The sequence below is a fragment of the Pipistrellus kuhlii genome, unplaced genomic scaffold (assembly GCF_014108245.1).
Source record: "Pipistrellus kuhlii isolate mPipKuh1 unplaced genomic scaffold, mPipKuh1.p scaffold_m20_p_45, whole genome shotgun sequence".
NCBI lineage: Eukaryota > Metazoa > Chordata > Mammalia > Chiroptera > Vespertilionidae > Pipistrellus > Pipistrellus kuhlii.
Window position 1 is genome coordinate 528406 of NW_023425546.1, and position 19162 is coordinate 547567.

The window sequence follows — 19162 nt, forward strand, 5'->3', positions numbered from 1 at the left end:
TGCTGTGTGTCCTGCTTCTGATGAGAAAAGGGAAGTAATTACTCTTGAGATGAAATTACATTAGCCCAGCCCTAGGTAGCTAATAGTTAGACCATCATCAGAGGTCCCAAGGCTGTAGGTTCAGTCAGGGAACATATAAGAATCAACCAGTGATGCATCAATGAGTGGAACAACAAACTGGTGTTTATCTTTCTCTCTTTCTAAAATTAATCAATAAAATTTTTTAAAAGAAGAATTCACATTAGCCCAACTGAAAGCTAATGTAAGTATTCTCAGCATGTTTCAGGTAGCCTAGGCTAGGATGTTCCTTCAATAGGTTAGGTCTACTCAGTGCATTTTCAACTTACAATATATTCAACTTAAGATGGGTTTGGCAGGACATAACCCCATAAAGGAGCATCTGTAGATAACCTATATTACTCTATGTTCTATAATTCTATAAATTAACATTTTATTTTAACCAACTTAAATTTGCTTTTGAGATCATTTTTAAGTAAAAGTAATAACAGCACACATGGAAGAATTGAATTGAAGAATTCCTCTTCAAATGCAAAGAGGATTTATTTGTATGTTATATCTGAAAACTATCCAAGTAATAAAATATTTTGACCACACTAGCTCTTGGTGTAGAAAAATTGGTAATAAAAATGTTCAAGGAAAACTACTACCATAAGAATACCCAAATAAAACAATGCTCTACATATAATAGTTATTGCTACATATCAGAAGCTTTTCATAGCTTTTTAATACTCCTAATAAGTCCTAATGGAAAAAGAAACAAACAAAATGTTTTCTTACCATCTATCTAAATGTACTTTTTGCATCCTCAAAGTTGAAAAGGACAAAATATCAGGCAATCTATAGACTGAGTTATTTGTGCACATATTAATCCGCTCACCTTTATAGTACTTAGTAATGTGCCCTGGACATAAAAAGCACTTAACACCAGTTTCACAAGGCGATGAACTATATATGAACCTCTAATCAATAAGTCAACACAATTAATCATGATGAACATTTACTACTCCTAGTAAAATCCATATCTGAAGTAAAATTCTAGATGGACCCTGGCTGATGTGGCTCAGTTGGTTGAGTATCATCCTGTTCACCAAAAGGTTGCCAATTCGATTCCCAGGTAGAGAAAGTGCAGGAAGTAGCCCATCAATGTTTTGCTCTTATCTCTATCTATCTATCTATCTATCTATCTCTCCCCCTCCCTCCATTCCTCTCTCTTCCCACCCCTTTCCTCTTTCTCTAAAACAAAACTTTTTAAAAATCTCCAAAGGAGGGAGGGAGGAGGAAGGGAGGAAAGAGGGAGAGAGGGGGGGGGAAGGAAAGAAGGAAGAGGAAGAAAGGATAAACAAAACTAAGTATGGGAAACCTCATATCATAAGATATTTGATATTTGATAAGAGTTTAAAATTGTAACTAAGACGAAATACAATTAAAACTGAACTATAAAATAAACACAAAGAAATAAGTAACAAATATCCTGACATTTACCTACATCAGCTATTTTCAACCAGCATGCCATAAGAATTTTTAAAACATGCAATACCTGACTACTTCATCAGGGCCACTGACCTCTTTTCCCTTATATTGTCAAATTAAAAATTGACAATAGCCAACACAATAGCCATCAAGTGTGACTGAATCAAAATTATACCTAATTTTTTGTCAGATCACCAAAAATATATTTTGGTGCTGCAGAATTTTAGTCATTAGTTTATGTGTGCCAATGAGAAGAAAAGGTGGAAAATTGCTGACCTACATCAAGGCCTGGCCTATTCAAAGCCCTTTGCTTTCCACTGCAGATAGAAATGGCAAGAAAATCTCATCCTTTACCATTTTTTAAAAAAGCTTTTAAAAAAACTAACTAATCTAAATTTGCCTAGCCTGGAAACAAACTTTTAAACAATTAAGTTCAAAGAAAATGTAAGTTAATTTCAAAGATTTTGTGCCTTTTTAAAAAAATTATGTAGGCAGTCCAAATACTTAAGTCTTCCTATATAATTAAATTCAACATGACAAGCAGTTATATATAGATATATATGCTAGTGACCCAATGCACAGATTGGTGCACATTGAAAAGAAATTAACCAGAATGTGGCTGGAAGGTGGGACTGGGTGAGATGGGCTGGACACACCCTGGAACCAACCTCATGTGGTCCCTACCCAGCCGGCAGCACCTAGGGTGGCAACGTAGCTTGAAAGGCGTCTGTGGAGTGAGCCTGCAAGGATTGGGCCAAAACCAGCTCTCTGACATCCCCTGAGGGGTCCCGGAGAGCAAGAGGGCACTCTGCAAAGTTACCGTACAGGGTGTGGAACACAAATGCAAGTGTGCAGTAAAGCAGATTTTGGGCTGACAGAGCCCCAGCAGCAACATAACCCACAGTCAAAGGGCCCCTCTAGGAATAGTGCTCCCTCCTCTCTGGTTTCAGGATGCGTCACCCAAGAACTGCTGCTGCCAAATCACTGCAGCTCGGCAGTTTCTGCATTGAGCTTCTGCCCCCTGGTGGTCAGTGCATGTAATAGTGATCGGTCAGATGGTAGGAGGGACATTTAGCATATTAGCCTTTCACATATACATATATGTATATATCTATATATCTATATATCTATATATCTATATCTATATATCTATATATCTATATATCTATATATCTATATATCTATATATATATATATATATATATATATATATATATATATGTGCGTGTGTGGGTGTGTATGTATGTATGTATGTATTAGAGGCCTGGTGCACAAAATTCGTGCACAGATAGAGTCCCTATCCCTGGCAGCAGTCAGGGCTGATTGAAGCCTTTCACCTGCTGGCCGTGGCCTTCCTTCCCCAGCTGCCAGCTGCTGGCCAGGGCTTTCCTTTGTTCCTCGCTGCGTACATCATGGCAAGCGATCAAACTCTTGGGTCTCTCAAACTCCAAAGGGACAATTTGTATATTAGGCTTTTATATAGATAGATGGATATCTCAGAGAATGTTACACCAGAGGTAACAAGTGTATTTGGATAAGTTGTAATGTGAATCCATTTTTCTAATTAGAATGCAAGGTTTATTCATTTAATAAATATTGCAGTATCAATATTCTACACAGAAAATGAAGTCCTCTGATTTTATCTTTAAATCTGCCATAAACTCAAAGATAAAATCAGAGAAGGACCTGTCCTTCCCTCCAGAGGAGATAAAACAGGTAATAAAAAGCTAAATAAGATAGAAAGTGTAAATGCCATGAGATGTGCAAATAAAGCATTTCACAAGGGCAGAGGGAGCTATTACTACCTCACAGAAATATAACCCTCTCAACCTATTTAAAATTATTTCATAACTATTAGCTTTCTTAGGCTCACAACAACCAACCCTGGGAGAGATATTTTCTCCTATCATAGGTGAAGAAAGTGAAGCACAGAAAGGTTGATCATATGCCAAAATGTCACAATTTCATTAAAGGAAGAACCAGGACTCTTTGTATTATATTTTCTTGGGGGAGTAGTTCAACATATGGCAAGCCTTTTGTAAAAGAAAATAGTGTTTTATTTTAATATTGCAAGTAATCACATCCTTATGTGTGTATGTGCATATTATTTACATGTACATGTTAACCTTGATTTCCAGTAACAGGTGTGCTTAAAACAAGGCAAAGCAACTGTGTACTATAAATATTAAAATAAATAAACTTCCACTGAATTTTAACAAAATAAGAAAATACAGTATTTCTTTTTCCAACAATTTGTGGTTACTTCTTCCATAATTTTTACCTATTTAGACATAAGATTCTAAAATTGGGCTACTCCTAGCCCCAGCAAGTTGATTCCTCCGATAAGTAACTTTGTGAGGAAGTACACGAAAACGTTTTGGGGGGGAAAAAACATTAAAAATTAAATAATGCCACCAACTCTTCAGTTATCCAAGGGACAATCACATTGTGACCACCAGCAGGAGCTACCAATCAAGATACACTGAACGAATGAATGAATACTTTGTTGGCATTTTTAAATCCCAGGCCTGTTGCTCTTCGCACAATGTTCCACCTCCCAGCATTACCTCGCCAGGGTAAACACAAGGAATGTAAATTTCAAAATTGGGACAAGATTAAGGAAGCAATCTGATGCAGGTGAATATACTAATCCCAAAGATTAGAATTACCGATAGCACGCTACTCTCCAAGGTTAACTGCTGAAGCATAAATAAAACTGACGTTTCACAGACATCACTTATTCCCACCCACCCACACCTTTAGTCCTCGACTATACCTAGTCCAGTTCATTCGAAGAATTCAAATTCAGTTTCCTCTCCATGAAGGCTGATTTCTCAATTACAGTTTCTCAAATCCCTCTTACCCCCTGCAAAGAGAATTCACCGGCTTCGCACCTGAAAGCCAATATAAGAGGCAGAAGGTACAGAATTCCCATCTTTGCCATCTCCACCACGACCCACCCTTCGCCATTACTCTCCAGAGTGATTTGGTGAGAAAGGCGAACTAGTTTGCTCTTCACGCGCCAGTCCATCGCTGTCACCCTCCCGAACCCTTCCCTCCCGGCGGCCACCGCCTCCGCCTCCGAGTGAGCGAGCGGGGCCCGCGCGGCCCGGCCCCGGCCCGCACGCCCCTCCCGCACCTCCGGCCGCCGGCCGCCGAGCCCGTCTTCCTCCGACTCCCCCGCCGCCTCCGCCGCCAGCCCGAACCCGCCGCGCCCGGGGCGGCCGAGGAGAAGGGGCCGACGGCCGGGCCGGTCCCCACCTGCGGGTCCGCCGCGGCCCTCGCCCCGCGGGCCGCCACCCCCGCGGCCGCTGCCCTGAGCGCCTCGGAAGCGCCGGGACGAGCGGCGACCGGAAGCCGCGGCCACTCACCGGAGCTGGCGGGCGGGCGGGCGGCCGGCGCGCCCCGGGCCTGAGCGGCGGGACGCGGCCCCGGCGCGGGTCGCTGCCTCGGTACCTCGCTCGGCGCGGCGAGCCGAGCGCTCACTCCAGCCGCCGCCGCTGCTTCGCCACCTTGGCCGCCATCTTGCCTCAGCCCCGCTCCCTCCCCCAGCCCGGCGGCCGCGCTCAGGCGGCTCCGCGCCGGCTCCTCCTCCTTCCGGAAGGTCGGCGGGCAGACTCCCTCCGCCGGCGGGCCCGGCGCCCACATCGGCCGAGCTTCCTAGGTCGCCCGCGCCCGGTCCCCTCGTCCCGCCTCGGCCTGGCGGCGGCGGCGCCTCCCCCGAGACAAGCCCGGCAGCTCCGTGCCTGACAGGGCCCGGCGCCGCCATCGCCTCTGCCCGGCGCGCCCCCGCGAGCGCCGGCTCCCCGCACTCGGGCCTCCCCGGCGTGAGGAGGGCGGCCGTGAGGCCCGGCCCAGCCCCGCGACCCTCCCGGGCGCGGCGGAACGGGGCGGCGCGAGCGCGGGCCCGGGGGGAGCGGCGCCCACAGGCCGGCGGGTGCGCGTCCACCTACCCGTGCTTCCCGGGCTCCGCGGCGATCGCGCCGAGCTCCCCTGGAACGCGGGCGGCGCCTGGTGTCCTGGTGTCAGCCCTCAGCTGGTCCCGCGGAGCCCGTGACCCCGGCCAGCAGAGTGCGCCCTCAGCCTCGCTGACAGCGGAACCATGGGAGTGTGTGCGGACCGGGGCAGCCGGACAGGAAGGGGCTCGGTTCCGAGCTGTCACCGGCCTCGGAAACGCCTCAGAAAGCAGAGAGAACCGGGAAGTGCAGGGAGGCGCCGGCAGTGAGGCCCGGCTCCGGGGCGGCGCGGCGGGACTGACCTCCGCCCGGAACGCAGTCCCGCGGGGCGCGCTTCCCCCCGGAGCGGCGCGCGGCACCGGCCCGCACGCAGGCGCCGTGCCCGGCCCGGCATGGAGGCGGCGGGCGTGCTGTGCTGGGCGGCGGCCATCCTAGCGCCGGGCATCTTCTGGGTTTGGCACTTGTTGGGACGAATGAAGCATCAGGTGCAGGCTGGCCTGTCGGGAAGAGGAGGCCGGGCCCTCCTGGTGATCGCGCACCCCGACGACGAAGCCATGTTCTTTGCCCCCACTCTGCTGGGCCTGGCCCGCCTGGGGCGCCAGCTGTTCCTGCTCTGCTTCTCCGCAGGTAGGAGGCTGCCGGCGGCGCGGGCCCGGGGCTGGGAAGGATGTGTAAGCGCTCACATAGCCCAGTCGGCTGTTCCCTGGAGGAGTCTCTGCTGTAGAGAGTGAACCAAATATACTCCAAAGGCCCTTTCCCTGGCGCTTTACGGGGAACCGGTGGCTCCAGCCCAGGGGGGTAGCGTCCAGTTTCCCAGATTGGTTGGGGGTCTTCCTCAGCTTCGTACTCTGCTAGCAAGATTACTCACAAGGGAACTGCTCACATTTGACTCCATTCAATACTTACATTTCTTTTGGAAAATGTGACTGTACTCATTATTCTGTGGAACCTTTTTATTTGCAGAAGGACCAAGAATAATGATCCTACTATAGTACACGAAACAGAATCTAGTTATAGCATGCCTGCTCAACTCTGAAATCTTTTTAGATAACTAGAAGCCTGGTGCACAAAATCTGCACACGGGAGGGAGCGGTCCCCTCAGCCCAGCCTGCACCCTCTCCCATCCAGGATCCCTCTCACAATCCGGGACCACTGACTTCTAACTGCTCTCCTGCCTGCCTGCTCGCCCGTAACTGCCCTCCCCCTGCCGGCCTAGTCGCCCCCTAGTGTCCCCTCTGCCGATCTGGTTGCCCCCAACTGCCCCCCCACCCCCTGGCCTGGTCATCCCACACAGCCTGCTGTTCGGTCATTCAGTTGTGTCGGCCCCTGGCTTTTTATGTATTAAAATTTTATAGTTCAACATCACCCAACTTTCAGGGAAGGGGACTTCCAAAGAATAAGTCCTCCTTTACCAAACAAAAAGTGGAATGAAACTATGATCCTGGATTATGGCAATAATTGCACAATGTATAAATGTAGTTCAATGGGTGAATTTTTATGGTATGTAAAATTTTACCTCAATAAAGCTGTTCTTAACAAATGCTCACAACCTCTTTTTCCCATTTCATGGTGTGTCATTCCAGTTCCTTTGATATACAGATTTTTCACAGAAATAATATAATTTTCTATAATTTTATATTTTTCACTGTACATTTTTCATTCATTTACCAAATCTATAATAATAAAAGCATAATATGCTAATTAGACCAGACAGTTGAATGACCTGGACATCCTTCTGGAGGAAGCCGTGGCAGCAGGGGCAAGACAGAGGAGGTTAGGGGCAATCTGACAAGCAGGCAGAGTGGTTAGGGGTGATCAGGCAGGCAAGTGGTTAGTAGCCAGCAATCCTGGATCCCGGCAGTTGGACATCCCCCCAATTGCAAGAGGGTGCAGGCCCGGCTGAGGGATATCTCCCCTTCACACACACACACACACACACACACCACCTTGTGTGTGAATTTCGTGCACCAGGTTTCTAGTATTTAATAAAAATGTATGTGTACTATACTTAGAATGGCCAAAATCCACAGCACTGACACCAAATGCTGGTGAAGATGTAGAGCAACAGGAACTCTTATTTATTAAGGGTAGGAATGTAAAATGGTTCAGGCACTCTGGAAGGCAGTTAATTTGGCAGTTTCTTAGAAGACTAAACTCTAAGTTCTACTCTCACCAAACTATCAAGCAGTTACCCTACTTGGTATTTATTTACACAAAGGAGTTGAAAGCATATCTATGCAAAAACCTGCACACAGGAGTTTATAGCAACTTATTTATAATTGCCAAAACTTGGAAGCAATTAAGATATTTTTCAATAGACAAAATAAATTAATACATCCAGGCAGTGGACTATTAGTGCTAAGAAATGAACTGTCAAGCCATGAAAAAGCATAGAGGAACCCTAAATGCATATTACTAAGTGAAAAGGCTACACAGTGTATGATCCCAATGAAATGATATTCTGGAAAAGGTAAAACTATTGAGACAGTAAAAGGATCGTTGTTTTGCAGGGGTTGAGATGGGAGGAAAGATGAATAGGTGGAGCACAGAGGATTTTTTTTAGGGCAATGAAAATACGAAGTTTTTTTTGTGTTTTTTAAATATATTTTATTGATTTTTTACACAGAGGAAGAGAGAGGGATAGAGAGTTAGAAACATTGATGAGAGAGAATCACCAATCAGCTGCCTCCTGCACACCCCCCACTGGGGATGTGCCCGCAACCAAGGCACATGCCCTTGACCGGAATCGAACCCGGGACCCCTCAGTTCACAGGCCGATGCTCTATACACTGAGCCAAACCGGTTTCAGCTGTATGATGTTTTAATGATGAATATATGTCATTATATATTGTCCAAACCCATGCAATATACAACACCAGGAGTAAACTCTAATGTAAACTATGGGCTTTGGGTGGTAATGATGGAGGTTTATCAGTTGTAACAAATGTAACACTCTGATGGGAAATGTTGATAACGGAGAAGGCTATGTATGTGTGGAGACAGAGGGTAAATGGGAAGGAAAATCTCTATACCCTCCCCTTAATTTTGCTGTAAACTTAAAACAGTTTTTTAAAAAATAAATTTTTAATTTTAAAATATTTTAATTAAAAAAATATAGCCGAAACCGGTTTGGCTCAGTGGATAGAATGTCAGCCTGCGGACTGAAAGGTCCTGGGTTCGATTTCCGTCAAGGGCATGTACCTTGGTTGCGGGCACATCCCCAGTGGGGCCGGTGCAAGAGGCAGCTGATCGATGATTCTCTCTCATCGATGTTTCTGGCTCTCTGTCTCTCTCTCTTCCTCTCTGTAAAAAATCAATAAAATATATTTTTTTAAAAAGTTAACTCCTTTAAATATATATATATATATATATATATACACACACACACACACATACATATATGTGTGTGTGTGTGTGTGTGTGTGTGTGCTAGGCCTTATGCTATTTCCTAGGAATAAATAGTAAAAATAAGCTAATAAGGATCATGTCCTTATGAAACTTATAATTTAAACATTTATCCATATTAATAAGTACTAGTATATATCCTTTTAAATAGTCTCATAAGATAAATCTTAATTTAGTCACCCCTTATTGGGTGTCTATTTAGGGTTGTTGTTGTTTTTCCAGTTTACAAATAACAGCAAACATCTGTATGTATTCCATAGTATTTTATTAGGATTGATTTCTAAATTTGGTTGTTTTAAAGCTTTTCATGCAAATTATATTCCCAAAGGGGAAAAAAATTTATATTCCCAAAAACACCAACTTATAGTCTCACTGACTGATAATGAGAACCTGTCTTTTTTTTTTTCTTTTTTTCTTTTTATGGAGTTTATTGGGGTGACTAGTTAACAATATTATACAGGTTTCACGTGCATATATCATCTACACGCTATATTGCGTGTTCACCACCCTAAATCAAGTCCCTCACCATTTATCCCCATACCTTCTCCACTTTCTCCCAACAACCCCCTCTCCGCCACAGCCCACAATCACCACACTGTTGCCCATATCCATGAGTGTTTTATCCTTTCGCTTTTTTGCTCAATTCCTCCACCACCCCCACCCACACCCCCAAACGCCAACCTGCTCTCTATGAACCTGTCTCTGTTTGCTTGTTAGTTCATTTTGTTCATTAGATTCCACATATGAGTGAAATCACATGGTACTTGTCTTTCTCTGACTGGCTTGTTTCATCTTGTATAATACCGTATTTCCCAAAAAATAAGACCTAGCACATGGAAAGATAAGACATCCTCTGAAAATAAGACCTACCGCAACTTTGGGAGAAAAAATTAATATAAGACACTGTCTTATTTTCGGGGAAACAGGGTACTCTCCAGACCCATCCATACTGTTGCAAAGGTAAGATTTCCTTCTTTTTTATGGCCAAGTGGTATTCTATGGTATAAATGTACCACAGCTTTTTTATCCAATCATCTACTGATGAACACCTGGGCTATTTCCAAATCTTGGCTGTTGTGAATGCTGCAAGTAATATAAGGGTGCACATATTCTTTCAAACTGATGTTTCAGGTTTTCTTGGATAAATTTCTAGTAGTGTAATCACAGGGTCATAAGGCAGTTCATTTTTAGTTTTTTGAGTAATTCCATACTGCTCTCCACAGTGACTACACCAGTTTGCATTCCCACCGGCAGTGCAAAGGATTCCCTTTTCTCCACAATCTCGCCAACATTTGTTGTTTGTTGATTTGTTGATGATAGCCATTCCGACAAGTGTGAGGTGAATCTCATTGTGGTTTCAATCTGAATCTCTCTGATAACTAGTGACATCAAGTGTCTTCATGTTTATTGTCCATCTCTATGTCCTCTTTGGAGAAGTGTCTATTTAGGTCCTTTGCCCATTTTTTAATTCGATTGTTTGGGTTTTTGGTGTTAGGCTATATAAGTTATTTATAAATGTTGGATATTAGCCCCTTATCAGATGTATTGGGTCGGCAAGTATCATTGGCAAATATGTTCTCCCACTCAGTAGGTTGTCTTTTTATTTTGTTGATTGTTTACTTTGCTGTACAAAAACTTTTTAGTTTGATATAGTCCCGTTTGCTTATTTTTACTTTGTTGTTTTTGCCCAAGAAGATACCGTATTTTTCGGACCATAAGACGCACTTTTTTCCCCCCAGAAGTGGGGGGGGAAAGTCCCTGCGTCTTATGGTCCAAATATAGCCTACACATATACTTTTAAAAAAAAGTTTTTTTACTTGCCCGGCTCTGTGTGGTCTCTGTGTGCTTGCCCGGCTCTAAAATGGTTCTAAATGCTGCTGTTTACTTTACAGGGTTGATTACATGTGTTTATGACTGTGATATTGGGTTTTAATGCACATAAAATATTTTAGGACACTATTTGTTTCAGAATCTTTTTTTCTTCATTTCCCTTCTCTAAAAACTGGTGCGTCTTATGGTCCAGAGCGTCTTATGGTCCAAAAAATACGGTACATCAGAAAAAAATAATGCTACGAGAAATGTCCGACATTTCACTGCTTATGTTTTTTTCTAGGATTTTTATGTTTTTAAAAGTCTAACATTTAAATCTTTAATCTATTTTGAGTTTATTCTATGGTGTAAAAAGGTGGTCTAGTTTCATTTTCTGCATGTATCTGTCCAATATTCCCAGCGTCATTTGTTGAATAAATTATTTTTACCTCATTGTATGTTTTTGCTGCCTTTGTTAAATACTAACTGGCTTTACTAGGTGTACCAGTTAATAATAGCAGATTTTGTAATCAAAGAAAACACTATAATTTCAAGAGAAATATCAAAAGTGCTTTCTTCAAAATAATGTCCATCGCTACCTACACATTTCCCCATCTTTCAGGTAATTTGTGGATACTGTTACAATAGAACTTTTCTTGTTTTGAGGCAAACCATTCAGAGACCCCATTTTCCACTTCTTCATACATGTTCCATCCATATGAACAAGTGGTCATCTGAAGGAGCAAGGTCTAGTGAATACGACGGGTGGGGTAATACTTCCCAGGCAAGATCTTTTAACGTGCCTTTAACTGGTTTTGAAGTATGTGATGGTTCGTCATCATGAAGCAAAGTTACTTTGCCGCATCTTCTGGCCAATTCTAGTCGTTTCATGATCAAAGTGTGGTTTAATCTGATCATTTGTTGTCGGTAACAATCACCTGATTTCACCTGGTTTTAGAAGCTCATAATACACCACACCTTCCTGATCTCACCAAACACAGAGCATTGTCTTTTTTCCGAAGCAACTTGGCCTTGCAGTCAATGTTGATGGTTGACCTGGATCAACCCATGATTCTGTGCATTTGGGATTCTCAAAATAAATCCACTTTTCATCGCCAGTCACAGTTCAATGCAAAAAAATACTTTCTTTCGTGCCATTGAAGCAACATTTTACTGATGACTTTGGTTTTCCATTTATTTGTCTTTCATTCAGTTGTTGTGGTACCCATTTTCCTTCCTTAAAATCTTCCCTATTGGTTGTAAATGATCAGAAATTGCTTGCTGAGCAACGTCTAATCTTTCTGCAAGTTGTTTTTGAGTTTGACACACATCTTCATCCAATAATGCCTGTAATTGTTGGTCTTCAAATTTTTTCCGTTGACCTGGACGTTCTTTGTCTTTCATATTGAAATTATCACTTTTTTACAGTGATAACTCATAATTGAAATATTTTTATTAAATGCAAATCTAATTTTAAAATATTTTTATTGTGGTAAATTATAACAAAATTTACCATTTTAGTCATTTTTAAGTATTCAATTCAATGAATGGTATTAAGTACATTCACAATATTGTATAACCATCTCCACTATCTATTTTCAGAACTTTTTCATCATCCCAAAAAGAATTTCACCTATTAATAACTCCCATTCCTTCCTCTCCCCAACCCCTGGCAACCCCTATTCTATTTTCTGTATCTATGAACTTGACTATTCTAAATACTTCATATTAGTGGAATCATAGGATAATTGTCTTCTTATATCCCGAGTATTTTAATTAACATGGTTCAAAGTTTGAAGGATATATCAGAACTTTATTCCTTTTTGTTGGTGTTATTAATCTCACCCAAGGATATTTTTTCCATTGCTTTCAGAGAGAGCGGAAAGGAAGGAGGGGGGCAGAGAAAGACAAAGGAGAGAGAAACATCAATGTGAGAAAGACACATCAATTACTTGCTTCACACACCCTAACCAAGGCCAGGGGTCAAACCTGCAACCCAGAATGTACCCTTGGCCAGGAACTGAACCCACTCCCCTTCCGTACACAGGCCTATGCTCGAGGTAACTATTGAGTCACACCGTCCAGGGCAGAATTTTGTTCCTTTTTAAGGCTGAATAATGCCCCATTTATGTATACACCACATTTGCTTATCCATTCCCTTTTATGGACACTTGGATTGTTTCCATTTTTCAGCTATAGTGAATAATGCTGCTATGAACATGGATATACAATCCCTGTTTACAGTTCTTTTGTGTATTTATCTAGGAGAATTGTTGATTTGTATGATACTTCTATTTTTAAATTTTTGAGGAGTCACCAGCCCTTCCACAGCAGTTGTACTATTTTATGTTCCCATGTGCAGTGTGTGAGGGTTCTAATTTATCCATATCCTTACCTACACTTATAATTTAACATTTGTTTATTTTGTGTGGCTTTTTTTATACTATAACTGCCCTAGTGGGTATAAAAAGACATCTCATGGGGTTCTGCTTGCATTTCCTGATGACTAATGACATTGAGCATCTTTTCACATGCTTATTGGCCATCTGTTCATCTTTGGAGAAATGTCTATTCAGGTAATTTACCCCCTTTTGTATTCTAGTTTCATTTTAAAATCATGATTTCTCCAACTGGGTTCTGTGAATATGTTCTAAAGGAAGAGGGTTTTAGATCCAAGATGGCTGCACAGGTAAACACCTAGCTGCAGCCGCACACAACAATTTCAATAAAATACAACTAAAATATAAAATGGACATTACCCAGAACTACAGGAAAGTTGACTGACTGGAAATGCTACAATGAGAAGCAAGGAGAAAACCAGAAGGAAGAGCGGGGGAGCTTTAAAAGCCTAAGGTACGGAGACATGCAGCGTGCGCGGAGAGGATGGAGCCGGAGAGGAGGGAGGCCGAGTGCCTGGCTGGCGTTCCCTAGCATGAAGGAGATAAAAGCTCCAACTGTGCTGGGCCCCAGTTCCGACTGCTCTGAACCCCAGTTCTAGGCCAGACCCTGGGGACCCAGGCTCAAACAGAGGGATCTGGGCTGTAAGGCGGAACCCCAGGGGAGCGGCGAAAGGAGGTCCCGGAGGCACACACATTGCGCGCAAAGGGACGATTGGCTGTGCTACTGGATTGTCCTGGCGGGATGGAGACAGGGGCCCCAGACTGCTCTGAAGGCCACCTCCAACTCCACTTCCAACTGAACTGAACCCCAATACCGGGCTCATTGGGGGAGAGCATAGACTGTTTGGTAGCAGGTGAAAATCGAGGGCACCTTTCTCTCAGAGGTGCTTGCAGCGAGTACTGAAGGACCCTGAGACTCAGGAGCCGCATAGGGCGGAGCTGACGGAAGCCAAAGCTGTAGGCTCCACCCTGAAACCCCGCCCCATCAGGGAAGCTGTGAAAATGCCGAGACCAAATAGATCACAAACGAAAGAAATGGAGGACAAAAAGCAACTGGATATAGAGTTCAAATCTACGCTTATAGGTTTTTCAAGAATTTCCTAGAAAAGATCGATAAGACCTATGAGGATATGAAAAGGGATCAACTAGAATTAATAAGGAATCAACAAGAAATGATAAGGGATCAACAAGAAATAAAGAATACATTGTCTGAAATAAAAAATATTATACAGAGGAGGAGAAACCAAGATGGTGGCATAGGTTAGACACCCAAATGCAGCCTAGCACAACAAATTTGAATTTAGAACTGAAAAACGGGAGGCATTACCCTGAAGTGCCGGACAGCTACCTGAGAGGAGGCTCTGTCATGTGGGAAGGAGAAAGAAGGCACGCTGAATCTCAGGAACTGTGAAGGTATCGAGAACTGTGCGCGCAAAAAGGTGCTGGCTTACTCCTGGTGCAGAGAGGAAGGGCCAGATCCAGATTGCTGCTTGCATACTCCTGGCACACAGAGAGGGCGGGCCTGGCCGAGTTCGCTGCTGGCTTACTCCCGGCGCGCGGAGAGGGCAGACAGCTAACGTGCAGATGGCTTTCTTGTTCAAGAGGAAAACAGAATCACCCTATTGCTCTGATAGACAGCCCCAGACAGGGAGAGGCCAGACTGTCAGGCAGCGGGCAGAGATCTCTCAGAGGCGTGTGAAGCCAGAGGCCATTACTGCGGGACTTGGGGAGGAGCCGAAGGGAAAACAAAGTTTGTCTGCACCAACCCGAGACTCCGCCCCATCTGTGGCTGAGCACAGAAACTCTCCCAGAGGCTGGCTTTCTCTAAGGAGGGACTGGCCGGAATCCAAAGCTTGTCTGAGAGGTGCACGCGCCTATAAGCAATCTTCTGAAACTGTCCACGAACAGGACTTTTCTAAGGCGAGACTGACAGGGAACCAAAGATTGTCTGCGCCACCCCGAGACCCCACCCTATCCAAGTGGAGTACAGAAGCCCTCCTAGCTGAGACACTGCTGATCCTCACAGCCAATTGGCTTGGAAATCAACACTTCCCAGTAATACCAACAATAAGCAAGGCTTACCAACAAGACTGCACACAGCCCACAAAGGGCTACACCAAGACTGTCCACCGCAGTTAACTGGGCTCTACCAGAACACCTAGCACACAAAGTTATTCCATCAAATCAGGGAAACAACTAAAATGCAGACAAGAGAAAGGACACAGAGGAAGGAGATGGAGGAAAAGAAAAGATTGGACATTGAGTTCAAAACTACAGTTATAAGGTTATTCAACAATATCCTTAAAAAGGCCGATAAAATAAATGAAACCTATGAGAATATGAAAAGGGAGATACTAGAAATAATAAGGGATCAACTAGAAATGAAGAAAACATTGTCTGAAATAAAAAATATTATACAAAGTCCTAAAAACAGACTAGAAGATTGCAAGAAAGAAATAGACTTACAGGTCCAGGAAGCCCGCAGAACCCCAAACAAAAGGAATCCAAAGAGGACCACACCAAGACAAATCATAATTAAAATTCCAAGAGCAAAAGACAAAGAGGGAATATTAAAAGCAGCAAGAGCAAAGCAGGTAGTTACCTATAAAGGAGCACCTATACGATTGTCAGCTGATTTCTCAACAGAAACCATGCAGGCCAGATGGGAATGGTAAGAAATATTCAAGGTGATGAATAGCAAGAACCTACAGGTAAAAATAATCTACCCAGCAAAGCTATCACTCAGAATCAAAGGACAGATAAAGAACTTCACAAATAAAAAAAAGCTAAAAGAGTTCACCACCACCAAACCAGAATTATATGAATTGCTGAAGGGGGTTATTTAGGAAGAGGAAGAAGATAAAGATAAAAATTATGATCAACAAATACGTAACTATCAACAAGTGAATCTAAAAACCAAGGGAATTTTTTTTTTAATCTGATGAACAATATTAACTGTTGAATATAATAGAATCAGAGGTATGGAAGGGGAGTGAATTGACGATTCTTGGGGAAAAGAGGAGTGGGGGTGTGGGAAGAGACTGAACAAAAACTGCACCTATGGATGAGGACAATGGGGGATGGGGAAAGGACAGAGGGTGGGGTGGGAACCTGGTAGAGGGGAGCAATTGAGGCGGGGAAGAGGATCACATTTGTAATAATCTGAACAATAAAGATTTATTTAAAAATAAAAATAAAATAAAATAGTAACAACATTAAATATATATATATATATATATATATATATATATATATATATATATAATACAGAGTTCTAAAAACAGAATGGAAGATCGCAAGAATCAAGTCAAAGATTTGGAACATAAAGAACCAGAAGACACTCCTCCACAGAAGCAAGAAGGAAAGAGAATCCAGAAAATTGAAGATAATATAAGAAACCTCTGGGACAACTTCAAGCGAACCAACATCAGAATTATGGGGGTCCCAGAAGATGAGAGAGAGCAAGATATGGAAAACATACTGAAAGAAATAGTGACAGAAAACTTCCCCCACCTGGGGAAAGAATTAGACTTACAAGTCCAGGAAGCGCACAGAACTCCAAACAAAAGGAATCCAAAGAGGACCACACCAAGACAAATCATAATTAAAATTCCAAGAGCAAAAGACAAAGAGAGAATATTAAAAGCAGCAAGAGCAAAGCAGTTAGTTACCTATAAAGGAGCACCTATACGATTGTCAGCTGATTTCTCAACAGAAACCATGCAGGCCAGACGGGAATGGCAAGAAATATTCAAGGTGATGAATAGTAAGAACCTACAGCCAAAGATAATCTATCCAGCAAAGCTATCACCCAGAATCGAAGGTCAGATAAAGAACTTCACTAATAAATAAAAAAAAGCTAAAGGAGTTCATCACCGCCAAACCAGAATTATATGAATTGCTGAAGGGGGTTCTCTATGAAGAGGAAGAAAATACGTAACTATCAACAAGTGAATCTAAAAAACAAGGAAATTAAAAAAAAAAATCTGATGAACAATATTAACTGTTGAATATAATAGAATCAGAGGTATGGAACTGATGATTCTTGGGGAAAAGGGGAGAGGGGGATGTGGGAAGAGACTGAACATAAACTGTGCACCTATGGATGAGGACAATGGGGAGTGGGGAAAGGGCAGAGGGTGGGGTGGGAACCTGGTGGAGGAGAGCAATGGAGGGGAGGGGAGGAACATTTGTAATAATATGAACAATAAAAATTTATTTAAAACAAACAAACAAACAAATAAATAAATAAATAAATAATTTGGCTCTCAAAAGAAAGAAAAAAGAAAAAGAAAAAAATAAATAAAGGAAGAGGGTTTACCTCTTTTGGTTTCAGCTCTTTTGGGTGACCCAGGACTTTGGGCTCCAGTAACACTGCCTTCTTCCTTTATCTCTCCAATCCAGGTTTGGTGTCACTACTTGCTGTTGCTAAACTTTGGGTCACTTCACTGCTCCCTGTTTGACCCTCAAATCCTCCATCAGTTATGTATCAAATTCTTTTCATTAAGTTCTTAAACTGATGTAAACATTTGCTATAGCTCCTGTTTTCCTGCCAGCCCGTTCCCGTGTGCGCCTCCTTACCTTTGCTCTTCCGCTCTTCTGCACCTCCTGCCGGTCTAGGTGCGCTTTTCTCTCTCCTTGTAGAACATCCTCTCAGCCAGCTTTCCGTGGTTCTGGGTGATATCCATTTTGTCTTTTACTTGTAGTTTTGATGTAGTTGTGCAAGACAGCAAGTTCAGGTGTTTACTTATGCCGCCATCTTGGTTCCTCCTCTGATTATAATCTTAATGTTGTAGTTTCTTCAGCTTTTTATCATAAGCACAAATTTTTCAGGTAGCTTAAGTCCTATGAGGAACAAGATGAGGTAAGAATGAGTGAACCCATAAGTCTCTGTTCAATCTTCCATTGTGTTTTGTCATCCTCAGGGAATTACTACAATCAAGGGGAGATTCGTAAGAAAGAACTTTTGCAGAGCTGTGATGTGTTGGGGATTCCACCCACCAATGTAATGATTATTGACAGCAGGTAATTCATCCGTATTCACTCTATTAGCTGCTGCTTATGAAACATATTCTTTATCATGTTCAATGCCATTGGGGAGTGATGCTCACTGTGTTAGATTGGGCAGGGGGAGCTCCTGTTCACATCAGTCCCCTACAAAGAGATAAGGGAAAAGTTTTGATTTATTCTCAGTTTCACTTGGCTCAGGGTAAACTATTGGGATCATCGTGAGGGAACTTCTCTCTATTGATGACTGTGGATTTTGTAATGCTTTTAAAAGCACAGATCTAGAGCCAGACTGCAGGGATCACAATCCCAGCGTCATCAGGTTATTAATTGTGCCACGTAGGGAAGTCTTTTAATTTCTGTTCCTAAACTTCTTCCTCAGTCACCCTTGGAAGATACATAGTTTTGAGTCAATTTGTGAAATGAACCATTGCTTACTTGTTTTCAAAGATGACATACTTCCCTTTTACACTGTGGTTATATGTTGTGATTTATTTTCTCACTGTTAATATCAATGATAATGTTAACGGGCTTCTCTGCTCAGGCACCCCGTTTGCACGCAGACTTCTGCTGTGCAGTGTTTGCAGTGGCCCAGCAACGCAAGAAGTTTTTGGAGGGTTACATCTGAGTTGTGAGAACTGTAGTCAAACCAAATATCTCAGCTCGGTTACCAAGTTCTTCACTCTCGTCATCATTTTTTATATGTTTTCTATATCCTAAAGATCATGCAGCTTCAGCAACATTCCCCACTTGTTGAAATGCTACTGTTGAGGTGTAGTAAACTTGTTAAAAATAAATTTTCAAGAAGCCAGTGTGAAGATGCAAAGAAACCATGTATCTTAGTCTGCTCGGGCTTCCATAGGAAAGGCCAGAAGGATGGCTTCACCAAAAGCCATGTCTGATCTCAGAGTCCCGGAGGCTGGAACTCCCAGATTGCAGCCCAGATGGGTGGGCTCTGGAGAGGATTTGCTTCTTAGTTTGCCGGTGGCCGTCCTCTCACTGTATGCTCACGTGGAGGGAGAGAGAGAAGATAAATTTCTCTTTCTCTTCTTAGGCCACCAGTCCTACAGGATTAGGGTTCTACCATTAGAGCCT

At 42.9% G+C, this 19162-nt stretch overlaps 2 protein-coding genes across 16 annotated transcripts in view; one reads left to right on the top strand and one right to left on the bottom strand.

Annotated features, from left to right (window-relative positions):
• NCOR1 (nuclear receptor corepressor 1) overlaps window positions 1-5044 on the bottom strand; it is a 193861-nt gene extending 188817 nt beyond the window's left edge. For 13 of the 14 annotated variants that reach the window (XM_036412594.2, XM_036412586.2, XM_036412585.2 and 10 more), the window contains exon 1: window positions 4863-4997. The gene's annotated coding sequence lies outside the window, so the exon portion shown is untranslated. Of the gene's footprint in view, window positions 1-4862 lie in introns of all 14 variants that reach the window. The other variant, XM_036412582.2, reaches the window with a different exon arrangement.
• Window positions 5045-5444: 400 nt separating this feature from the next.
• PIGL (phosphatidylinositol glycan anchor biosynthesis class L) overlaps window positions 5445-19162 on the top strand; it is a 52348-nt gene continuing 38630 nt past the window's right edge. For both annotated transcript variants that reach the window (XM_036412579.2, XM_036412580.2), the window contains exons 1-2: window positions 5445-6074; window positions 17986-18085. In XM_036412579.2, coding sequence (XP_036268472.1) covers window positions 5840-6074; window positions 17986-18085 — 335 coding nt within the window. In that variant the 5' untranslated portion in view covers window positions 5445-5839. The remainder of the gene's footprint in view (window positions 6075-17985; window positions 18086-19162) is intronic.